Source organism: Alligator mississippiensis, chromosome 2 (assembly GCF_030867095.1).
Source record: "Alligator mississippiensis isolate rAllMis1 chromosome 2, rAllMis1, whole genome shotgun sequence".
Taxonomy (NCBI): Eukaryota; Metazoa; Chordata; order Crocodylia; family Alligatoridae; genus Alligator; species Alligator mississippiensis.
In genome coordinates, this window is record NC_081825.1 from 185,079,387 (window position 1) to 185,091,388 (window position 12,002).

Consider the following 12,002-nt stretch of genomic DNA (forward strand, 5'->3'; position numbering starts at 1 on the left):
GCACTGGAGAATTCTGATGGTGTGTAGATGCCTATGCCATGGAGCATTTCCTCTTGTAGCCTCCTTCTGCAGAAAGAGATTGCTTAAAAGTATGTACCTGGATGGCATTTGTGCTCTTGGGTAACTTTTAAGTGGAATTTTATGCTTGCTGATTTTTGAAAATGTCACTCAGTGCTCATATTCCATCTCTAAACCTAGTTGAAATGGTCCTGACTGCCACCATGCTCTTCTGGCTGCTGATGACAAATCTTGGAGGGTTGTTTACTTACAGTTTATGGCAGTGAGGTAGAAACAGAATTGTACTTCAAGGTAAACCAGGAGAGAGAGAGATGTGCCCAGTCAAGTGTGAGAGGGACTCCCATTTTACTTAAGTGTCCTGCATAATTTAGGTCTAACTCAGTGAGTCTCAACCAGGGTGCCACATCTCCCTGGGGTGCTTTGATATCCTTTTAAGGGTGCTGCAGGATGCCACACAATACTAGGGGTGCAAACACCAATGCATGATTCATCACACAAACCCTGAGATTTCAAAGAGAAATCCATAGTGTCACAAGCATTCTGACCTGTTGTGGTCTTTGAGTTTTTTTGCAACAAAAAAATTGCTCTGTTATTTTTCTGTTGTCCAGAAATGAGTGGAAGTTAAGAGCTAAAATTTTCCAAGGGGAGCCTTGATCTAAACAGGCTGAGAACCATGGGTCTAACTACGCAGTGTAGCTAAAGGGACCTTTTTTCTACTTAAGAAGAAACCATCTCACCAAAAAGTCTTAACCTTGGGAAAGATTTTAGTGCCAATTTTAAACTATAAATCCCCAAGTAAAATTCAACTGTGATATAGTACTTTCCCTGCCACCTTTCTAAAAGCTTAATAGTAACTGAATGTTTGGTCTGTGAAGAAGTGAAGACATTTCATCATGGAGATACTTAACTGTTTTTCTTATACTACATCAATTCAGTCTTTTCACCTTTTCCCATATTCCCAGGTAAAGAGTAAGATTTTTTTTGTTTAAGTTCCAAAAGGTTGATGCTTAGCTTCTACATGGCAATAAAAGTGCCAGATATCTGCACTTGGTCACTTTATGGACTGGAGTTGCACTTTTACAGAGCAGCACTTTTTTATATGGCCTTCTGAATTGCCCAGCCTTCTGTGTCATTGCAATCAATTCTACACTGCAGAGGCTCCATCCAGGAACACGCCATCTTTGTTACGATGCTGAAATGGCAGTCCAGGCTTTTTAATAGCTTGGTTTGACCTGTCTCGTTCCTATCTGTGTCTTTGTATTCCCAGCAGACTGGAGTCCTACGTTTATAGCTAATGCAATGCTCTCTTTTTCCTAGCCTTGTTACGAAATGGTAAAAGTATGGCTCCAGGAAAACCTGCTCGCTGTGGGGATCTTTGGATTGTGCACAGCTTTGGTTCAGGTACTCTGATTTTTATTTCTTTGCCTGGGTAATGCCAGTTAAATTACTAAGGGCAGGAAGAAAACCTGGTGCCTGAACTATTTCTTTCCAGCCTATTTTAATAATTTCCACATTTTACATGAAGCTCTATTAAGCCTCTCTAGCTTTTTATTATAACCTAGAAATCAGAATCACATTGTCATAATAAAAGAACTGCATACAGGATGCATAACAGCTCTGAGTAGTTCACATGCAGTTCCCTTTAGCTAATGCACTAATTGGCATATTTATTTAATTAATACAATATTTACTATTCTTTGTTGCTCAGTATAGCTGGTAAAATAGGCAGGTCGGTTTCATCTCCTGCTTCTGTCCTAGCACAATACTAGGTTTAGTTTTTGGGGAGGGAGAGGCTTACACAAGGGAAGGTTCAAACTGAATGCATTTGAATTAAGGCTCTAGTTCCACAAATCCCTATCATGCACTTAATTTCAAATGGGGTGTGTGTGTGTGTGTGTGTGTGTTTGGGGGGTGGGGGAAGGGGTTGCAGGATTAGGGCCTGCATTTGTATTTTAAATGTGATTTTTTTTGGAGGAGTAGCTATAAGTGAACAGAAACATGATGGCCTGTATTTAAGTCTATACTGTAGCTCAGTGGTGGCTAATCTTTTTGGCAGATGTGCCACAAATTAGCCCTGCATCCTCCCTGAATGCTACTCTAATCTCTGCCTGATCTGATGCTCTGCTTTCTGCTCCCTACCATATCTGCCACTGTGCTGCTTGTCTCCTCCCCAGTCATCTGCATGTCCCACACAGAGGCTGCCCATACCACTTGTGGCCCCTCTACTGCAGGTTGACCACCCTTGCTGTGGCTCAAGTTATCATGGGAGCTTGTACAAATGTGCCATTTAATAGGACCAATAGTAGCAAAGGTGCAGCAGCATGGGTTTTAGCTTCCAAGTATGTATCCAGGATCCCAAGTAGGCTCACGTAGACTGCACTAAAACTCATGGTGCCGCAGTGTTAGTGTCCAAGCTAGCTGGATTGAAGATCTCAGATCTATCTTAAGGAGCTGCGATCACACCCCAATTGCAGCGTAGACATAGATTTAGTTTCTCCTACATCTCATTCAGCATGTGAACTGAAAGGCTGATTTTTTTTTTTTTTTTTTTTTTTTTCTAAATTAACCATACAGTTATGGCAGACTAAGTTGGGGTTTTGTATGCCATAAAGTACATCAGCACCAGCCTGAGAGAGGCTAGAATCAGAACTTGGCTCATGGATGGTCTCCTGATGGAGTAGACAAAATAACTTTTTAAACTTTGTATGGGATCGGTAGTTTATGGTCCCGGTTTGCAGATACCTAATGATTTGCTGGATTGGAAACCTGTGGGGGGGGAGCATTTACTTAGTAAACTAAGCAGATATGATCTTAGTGGGAGAAGTTTTTAGAAAGCAGATAAGTACAAGAGATAGCTTGGTAGAGGGTGTTTGAGACTTCCTGTCTAATCTATTACTATACTTAAGAGGGTGAATGTTGGGTAAAAGAAGTAGCATTTAGGGAGTCTTTAAAATATATATTAGAAATCCTGTGGACCATTACAGCATCCCCCCAAAAGACACTGATCATAGTTAAAGTATTTAAAAGCTCATTTTCTACATTTGATGAATTTTAATGACTCTTTTCCATTAGGAAACAATTTTAGACCATTTTTTAAAAGTCTATTTGTATTTCTAGTAAATGTTATGAAATTCACAGAAAGCGCTTCAGAACTCAAAAGCTTTTGCCAAGGGGCTGTTTCCAGATGTGCTTTGTGACTGAACCTAATTGATGACGAAATGCTCGATCCATTGAGAGTTGATGGGACTCTCTCCATTTATGTCGGTGGGATTTGGATAAAGCCATAATTACATGAAAGCCTTTTTTTTGTTTAAGGCTAGGACACTTAAAGTGAGAGTCTCATGGAAAGTAACCTTTTAAATATTAAACAAAAGGACATGTTCCATATGCAGAAGAAGAATCTTCTCAGTTGGGACACCCTAGGGCCTTCATCTAGACACATACACAAATTAATTAAACCTTTGGGATTCTGCCATACAGCCACCCTCCTAAGTGTTCATTTTCTCGGTGTCAGGAAAAGGTCAGTGGTTTCTAATGGTTATTAAGGGGTGCATCATTCAACAGAAGGCTCTTGGTATTAAAAGACAAACCAAAACCTGTGGTTTTAGTTCATTATAGACGGTAGAGAGAGAAAGAGCCATATTACATTTAACCTAAATATTATGCAACTTTGTTCCCATAGAGCAAAAAAACATAAAGTTACCCTGTCTATTGTTCAAGCACCATGGAAAAAAAACAATCTTTGTTGTGAATCACCATTTAGGCAGGGTACTATATAGTTTTTAAATAGCCAAATTAATCGTTTTTAAAATACTGTATGAAGAAGTCCTAAACAATAAACACTTACCTAAACAATAACCCACAGCAAATGATTACAGCTCAGTTAGGGAAGAAAAGACGATAGCACTTAGCTCTTTTTTCAAAGTACTTAACAAAGGAAGGTGATTATCACATCCCCATTTTACTGAGGGGTAAATGCAGAAAAAGAGATGAAGTCAGTTATCCAAGGCAACACAGCACATCCCTAGCAGAAGAACTCAGTTCCCCTGACTCCCAGCGCAGAGACATCCAGCTGACCATACAGTGCTTCTCCTGGCAAGCCTCTTGAGTAATCTCAGTGCTTTGCTCAGACCTACAGGGCGTATCTATGTGCATTGTTCATGTGGCCAGCTTTGCACAGGTGGTCCCTAGTGACTGCAGTCTTTTCCCATGATTTGTTCATGAAGCTGCATTGATAACATTACATGAAAAATAATGTGTGATCCTTAAGATTGAGGATAAAAACATTGTCTCAGTACCTATCACTCTGGGAGGCAAATACCGACCTGAAACTGCTGGGGGAGCAGGAGAATGATGCTGCTGTAAAGTAAATTCAATTCTGCTCAAAGGAGCTGCTTTGGCAGCCTCTCTCCTATGCCCTCACTGCTTCTCGTGAATGCTGAGAATGAGGATTGTGACAAAGTGGACCTGGGAGCAGAACAAGGACAGGAGCCTGTGAGAACTGTAATATGTGATCATGTAATTAAAGACTGTATCATAATGCATGTGTACTGAGGGTGTGGGGGAGAATGAAGGTTGTGGCAATGGTGACGCCCAAGAAGACAGAGTGGGTTGAGTGTGGTGCTGTCCGCACATCACCAACAGCCTGCCTGCTCTCCTTGGGGAAGGGGAACTGGGCAGGCTGTCAGTGACTGGTGGACAGTGGTACCTGCCTCTATGGAGGCAGCAGGGGATAAGCAGAGCTATAGATCCCAGAGTGGTCAAGAACAGCCCACTGCCATCCCCCCATGAGTCACTGAGCATGCTGAGCTCCCAGGCCGCACTGAATAACTGCTCCCTTCCTCCCGTAACTGTGCACACATTACATACGGTACTACAGAAAGGTTCCTAGTTCAGCCAGTGCACGTGTGCGTGATTCAATATAACTTCTATCCATGGCCTAAGTCACTTTAATTCTGGCACTTCTGAACTTTTGAGTACCTGGTATGTAATATAAATAATGCTGTTCTAAGTTGTTGTTTTTTTCTTTGTACTTCATGTTTTGATATGGGTTTTTTTTTTTAGATTCTTGGACTGACATTTGCAATGACGATGTATTGTCAGGTGGTCAAGGCAGACACCTACTGTGCATAGAAACCAGTCCCAGTTTTCAGATTCTCCTCTAAAGGACACAGGAGAAAGCTCCTTCATGCTCATTCATCTGATCTTCCCCCTTCTCCCCATGTAATATAAACTGTGTATAATCCTATTTCTCTGAAGATTTTGTGAATCACCCTAGCTTTATGGAGAGAGGAAGAAAAGAAAGAGTCAGTGTTTGGACTGGCATAGGCAGGAGGAAATATCTTTATCATTCAAGAAAAGAGATGCTCCAGTATTGGGTCCTTTACATGGATTATGGCAAGACTGAAATGGCCACTTAAGAGGAACTGATTTGCAAGCTGATGTAAGAACAGACTGTAAACAGTAATGAGAGCTTGGTGAATCCAGCAAGATTTCCTTCCCAGATATTGCAGTATTCATTCTTGGAGAATGAAGACTCTCCGGCACGGAAATATTCTTCGGTGTGGGAAGAGAGGGAACAGAGTTGCTAGCATTGAATGGAATTGTCATTTTACTACAGCTTGCCTTTGTGTGCAGCTAAATACCCAAGCAACCGGCCTGGCTCCAGAGTATCTTCAGAAGCCTATGTGACCAGGAGCAGATCTTCTTTCTGCAGAAGTGTGTTTTATTTTAAAGGAGTGTTTTTAATCTTGTGTGCTGTGAAGTCAGGTGTTAATCAATCAGAATCTGTGCTATGAGATCTGGCTGGCAAGGGAAAAGTCTTATTGGACATGGTTGCACTTACTAATTCTCACAGGTACATAACAGCTGGTATATGTATAATGTCAATTTAGGCACACGTATCATTGTGGTGGGAGAAAAAATAAGCCAGCATCTAATAGAAGAGGGGAGCTTTCCACCCATTTTACATTCCAAGTGAAATAATGGAGTATTATTTCTTGGAGACACAATCATTTATACCTCTGGGAAACAAGCAATTATGTTCAGCTGTATCTTCATCTCAGTAAACAACTTGTGAGTGGGCTTTCTCTGTCACTCTGCTATGTTTTTACTTTTTATCATTCCTGTTTCAAGTTAACCTGCCAGAAAATATCACTCATTTCTGCACTTGAAGATCCATAAAGAGCTGTCAGCTGTTTCTTCAATGAATGTCACCACTTCATTAATTTACTCTGGGATAATATTATCCCATCAGTATGATAGGGATCTCCATGTTGCATGCTGCTCAGTTTGCTTAGCCTTATTGTGACTTCAGGTGCTTCCACGCTTACCTGCCTGTTTATAACAGCTAAGGCCATTTTGTCCCCAATTGGAATTGGCATCAGCTCAAGGTCCTAATTTTCAAGCCTCCTTTCCCCAGGGGAGCGTGGTAGAAACATTTGGCCCTTCTGGAATTTGCAAAACTAGAAGCAAAGTTGTGACTCAACTCCTCTTCACAGAAAAGTAAAAAGTCAACAGTTGTCTAATTTCCTTTCATGTTCTTCCCCGTTGTAATAACTGGAGTCAATCGGAGTAGCACCTCTAGAGTGAAATTTCAGTAGGGTGCAAGATAATTTTTTAGCCAGCAAACTTCTAAACACAGACAGTCCCCTGGACCCTGTCAACCTTATGGCACTGTATAGTGCAGTTCGCTAAGGCAGCCTTGAGTGACTAACTCCTTAGTGCCGTGCTTCAGTTTGGTCTGGGTGACCAGACAGTAGGCATTTGTTTTCAAGGAGTGCTATGCTCTCTGCTGCTTTATGGAAATACCGTGCAGCCCTCATGCTCTGGCACTTTATCATGATGTGCCTAATATGATCTAAAGGAAGCCTCCACTTCAGTAAAAAAACTCAGATGATGCTGGTAACACTGTCCTGAGCTGGTATAGGATACTGGATTCTCATAGGATACTGGTAACACTGTCCTGAGCTGGTATAGGATACTGGTAACACTGTCCTGAGCTGGCGGTATAAATTCTCAGAGCACTCAGGAATCATGAACAGGGTGGATCTAATTGAAAGGAGAACCTGTGCATGAGGAGGAACAAAGAGCTAAATTAGACCTCTTGAATTGAACCAGTCCCTCTCCAGTCCTTCCTGGCTGGAAATCTTTTGCTATCTCCTGCTCACAGGCTGAGGGTAGTGGCAGAATCATGGAACCAGTGCAAAAGCAACTCCATGGTGCTGAGGCCAACTGATGGAGCAAAGGGAGCACTTGCAGTGAATCTGCAGCAAGGGCAAGAGAAGCAGGGAAGAGTTTTGGAAAGGGCTGTATGTAGAGAACTAGGTCACTTGCTTTCCTTTCCAGTGAATGAGAAGAATCAAGGACGATGACGCTGTGAAGTCATGCACTGTATGTTGGCTAAGGAGCTCTCTGGTGTCTCATTTGCGCACATCAGCTCATTCTGTCAGATTGCTTGCCAAGGCACCTTCCACAAAGGTATATGGTGGTGTACAGGGTGTTGGTTTTTTTTAAATAACTACTTGTTTCTCTCTTTTTCCTGGGGAAAAAAAAGTAAATTAAGTGGTGATTTTTTTGCCTTGTCTGCACAAAGGCAGTTTTCAGGAGAGCATTTATCGCCACTGGGGGATCCTGCTGGAAGATTAAACAGCTCTTAGGGGCCCACTTTCAGGTTCATAACTAAGAAAAAACCCATTTTAATTCAAGGAAAAGGAATCCAGTGTGCACCCCATTACATTGCAGGAGGCTGGACGAGGCCTTGAGCTTGCCAGATGGGTAAATGTGTCTCCGTATCCAGATTATTTTTTCCTGAGTAACTGCGATGGCAGTTTCTGTGTATCCCTATTTCATTTTCAGTGGAGAGGTATGTGATGTCCTGACCATTGAAGTAAATGGCTATTCTTTCCTATCTCAGAAACATGGTCCATAACCCCATATTCTAACTATATCTCTAAGCAAAGCAGAGAGTAATTTAGATGCAGCAGTGCCATAGCCAGCCCTGAAAAAGATCAAGCACCCAATTGCTAGTTTGTTTCTACATTTATTTAAACAGCAGTGGATTTTTTTTGAGCATTTCCCTTTCTCCTCTTCCCCCTGACCCCTGACTTTTTTACACCTGGAGAAACGACTCCAAAATTAGACATACAATTAGCAGGGGTTCTTGCCACAGTTCATTACAACAGTTGTACTCACAGGTGTTCCTGCTGACAGCTCTGGGTTCCCATCTCTGAGGAGCAGAATAACAGAGTGATGAAGACATTAATAAAACATGGATTTTAAAAAGATAAAAGATAGACAAGGCTATTTGTAGAGATCCCTTCCATTAATAATTAATGTGCAGGCAGCAGGCCTGATAGCTCAGCGGAGAAGAGCGCACCGTTTTGTGGCAGAACTGTGTTGGAGGCTACTCTCATCTTCCCACATGATGGTCTCAGAAGTAGTGAGGCCAACCCATCCCCTCCTGTGAATTCCCTAATTGTGCTGCCAAACTCTTAAAGAAGATTGCTGCTTTTAGTTAAGCCTATGGAAAGAACCACCATAAAATAATAGGAGGCTGGGTAACTTCTTTCGATTCTGGTTGTTTGCCACAGTTTGTCATAAACTGTCACTCTGACTATTCATTTCCTCCAAGATAAGGCATCTGGGTATGAGAAATCCTCTTCAAAACCCAAGTGGTTGGAGCAGCTCAAAGCAGTGAAGGTGTTAAAAACCCAGCTGGGTTGCTGTTAATAGCTATTTGTTTGAACAGGCTCTCCCAGCACAATAACACTGCCAACTTGGATGCTAGGGTGGATCTGGGTAGCTAGTTCCAAACGTACTGTCTTTGTATTCTGTTATTGACTTTTCCACCAGGCACCAGACAGATGGGACAGCTCTTTCAAGCACTGCTAACACAATCCCATTGTGACCCACTGCCCCATGTTGCAGACAGCAATGCAATTAAGAACCTCAGATTTTTTAAAAATCCTACATAAGTGAGCTTATTTGATGATAGGTCTCTAACATAAAACAACACAGCTGGTAAAAGACATATCTTTTTAAGTCAAGTAACTTTAGACTGAATAGGTCCAGAATAATCACCTGTAATACAGTATAGTAGACTGTAATATATGTATCCAGAGCAGCACAGAAGAAATCATTCCAGTGTCTCTTCGGAGTTTTATAACATTTTCTACGACATTGTTTCAAATCACTCACATTTCCTTTTATTTACATAGAGATGAAGGCTTATTACAATTAAAGAGAGGACCAATGCAACCAAATACAGAAAAGATGTCCCTAAGTCAAGACCACAAGGCCAAGTGTGGTCCTGCTGACATCATTGAAACCAGAATTTGGTTTTAAGTTTCACTTTGGTATACTTTTGGCTTTGTTTTCTTCATAACAGTCTATTTACACATAACAGTATGTGTTTTATTTCTGGTACAGCAGCTGTCAGTAGCGGCCATGTTTTATTGCCTGTACAAAGACTGCTTAATTTTACATCTTATAGCACAGAATCAATAACATTCACTTCAGTTTCAGTTCCATGCATGTTATTACCCGCTTGCTTCCCCGTTCCAGAAAAAAAACCCTGATCATGATTTTTCTTGAATCCAGCAATATAATTATCATTTGGATCTATTCATGGATAATGTACAATAAGGACAAGACTGAATTTCACAGAAGTTGTATGAAAATATATTATCTAGTGTCTATAATATGGTTGCTACATAAAAGACTCTCAAAAATGAATTAAAGATTGTACAAATGCATTTCAGTGGTTTGTGACCCCCAGCCCTATCCCTCCTATGTTGCTAAATAAAGACAAGGCTTCTAGCTAGACAGAAGGAAGCTCCCAGAGTGGAAACAGTTGAAAGCCTTTGGCCAACATAATAGCTTCCTATCTGTGCTGTGAATGTGGCACCATGAGTAGGCAATGGAGAAAAAAGAAAAAAAAAAATCGTTGTAGTGTTGTTCTTTAAACTAGTTTAACTCTTATCTTTAATCCAAGAGGATTCACAGTAGATTTGATTGATCTTTATACAGACTATATTGGACTATTCATAGTAACAATGTGAGTCAAATCTTGCCACAAAAAATTTTATTCAGAGTTCAATTGTGAATTCAATCTGACTGACATCTGTACCGTATCGTATTGGACAGTTCTCCCTGGTTACTTGGTTTTACATTGCAGCAAGAAGATTGATATGATCTTGTGAACCCTGTGGAGAATGGCGCTTAAAATATACATTTATTTTTTAAAAGTTATTAAATATTCTTTAAGATTTACAACTGAATGTCTTTTGTATTCTTTATAATGTACATGCATATACAGTTATTGTTAAGTGTGTGTATACATATCAAGAGATGTATACATATACAACAAATGTGTGCACATACACAGACTCACTCACACATTAGGGCTGTGTGAAGCTTTGGTTGCTGATTCGATTTGGAGGAGATTCGGCCTGATTCGGTGGCCGAATCCCTGGATCTGAATTGAATCAGGAGACCCTTTAATCTCTCTGAATCAAATTGGACCCTCTGAATCAATTCAGAGAGATTTGGAAAGATTGAATGATTTGGACATAGACACAACTTTAAATGTTTTTTCTACATGCCTTTAGGTACCAGGCAGCTCACGAACATTGCAATGCTGGGGTGCATGGAGTGTCCCACAGGAGTGCGGGGGGGGTCCCCAGCACACTTGGCAGCAGACCTAGAAGTGGACCAGAAGCACCCAGGTGAAAGCACCCAGAAGTGACCCCCCCCCCCCCCCCCGACTCAGCGACTGGTGCCTCCTGGGTCTGGGGGGGGTACCCGGGGTCCTCCTGCGGCCGATCGCTGAGCTGGGGAGAGTGTGGGGGGGCCCCCCTGTGTACTCGGTGGCAGACCTGGAAGAGGAAGAGAAGTACTGGTTCACTTCCAGGTTTGCTCCTGAGCACGCGAGGGGGGGGCCGCACTCCTGTGGGATGCTCCATCCACCCCACCATCACAGCATTCACAAGCCATGCCTGGTTTCTCGAGGTATGTAGAAAAAACATTTAAAACTGTCTGTGGCTGAATCACTGATTCTCAGAATCAGCATCGAATCTTGGGACAGTGATCCGAATCAACTAATTGACTCGCTGTCCCCAATTCAGGCTGAATTCAAATCTGAATTGAATATGGCCCTTCTCGCACACCCCTATTACACACGTGCATGTACACACACACACACACACACACACACACACACACAATTATGCAATAAAAACTGCATGGCATTCTTCACTTCTGTCATTTCCCAGACACTACCTTGAATTTTAATCTACACTTCTCCATTCTCAGGTAAATGCATAGTGTTTTTCCTTGCTTAAGGGACCTGAGATGTAATATTATAGATTTTAATATTCCTTAAAAAAAATTACCTCAATTTCTTGCTGATAGAGCAAAAAGAAAAAAAAATATACACTGATATGAATCTTTTATTGTCTTTTTATTCTGCCTGATTTAAGTTTAGTAGGACTTGAATACATGATTGTTAATTTTGTAAACAAAAGGAAAAATAGTAGCTTGGATTCAAGGAATAAAGAGAAGACACAGATAAACCTTGTGCATTTGTTTGTTAAACTAGAACATTGGAATTGTTCCAGCAAGTCAAAAATTGAAGTTCATATATTCAGGTCTCCTGCCTGAGGTCCTGTAGTGAAGCTCATTCCACCCTATTAGCTACTTCTGTATAGGGACACTTTTGCTGGTATAACTTTATCTAATCTAGGGGTTCCTGTTGCACAGCTACATCACTTAGGGATCTCACCTCTTCATATGCTGACAAGTATGTAGTGCAGGCAGGCTTGGCCTGGGAGCAAACTAAATGTTTCAGAAGACGTTGTGAGAAACCTTCTATTGGACAATGCTGTCCTCATTTGAAAGGTTCAATGGCTGGTTTATGCCCAGACATGGGAAGGTTTATATCCTCCAGAAATTTTCTTTACCCTACCAGGTATTCCACTGGAGAG

At 41.4% G+C, this 12,002-nt stretch overlaps 1 protein-coding gene across 6 annotated transcripts in view; it reads left to right on the top strand.

Annotated features, from left to right (window-relative positions):
- TSPAN4 (tetraspanin 4) overlaps positions 1-10,293 on the top strand; it is an 878,022-nt gene extending 867,729 nt beyond the window's left edge. For all 6 annotated transcript variants that reach the window (XM_059722559.1, XM_059722561.1, XM_059722558.1 and 3 more), the window contains 2 exons: positions 1,336-1,419; positions 5,083-10,293. In XM_059722559.1, the coding sequence (XP_059578542.1) occupies positions 1,336-1,419; positions 5,083-5,151 (153 nt within the window). In that variant the 3' untranslated portion in view covers positions 5,152-10,293. The remainder of the gene's footprint in view (positions 1-1,335; positions 1,420-5,082) is intronic.
- Positions 10,294-12,002: the final 1,709 nt, after the last annotated feature.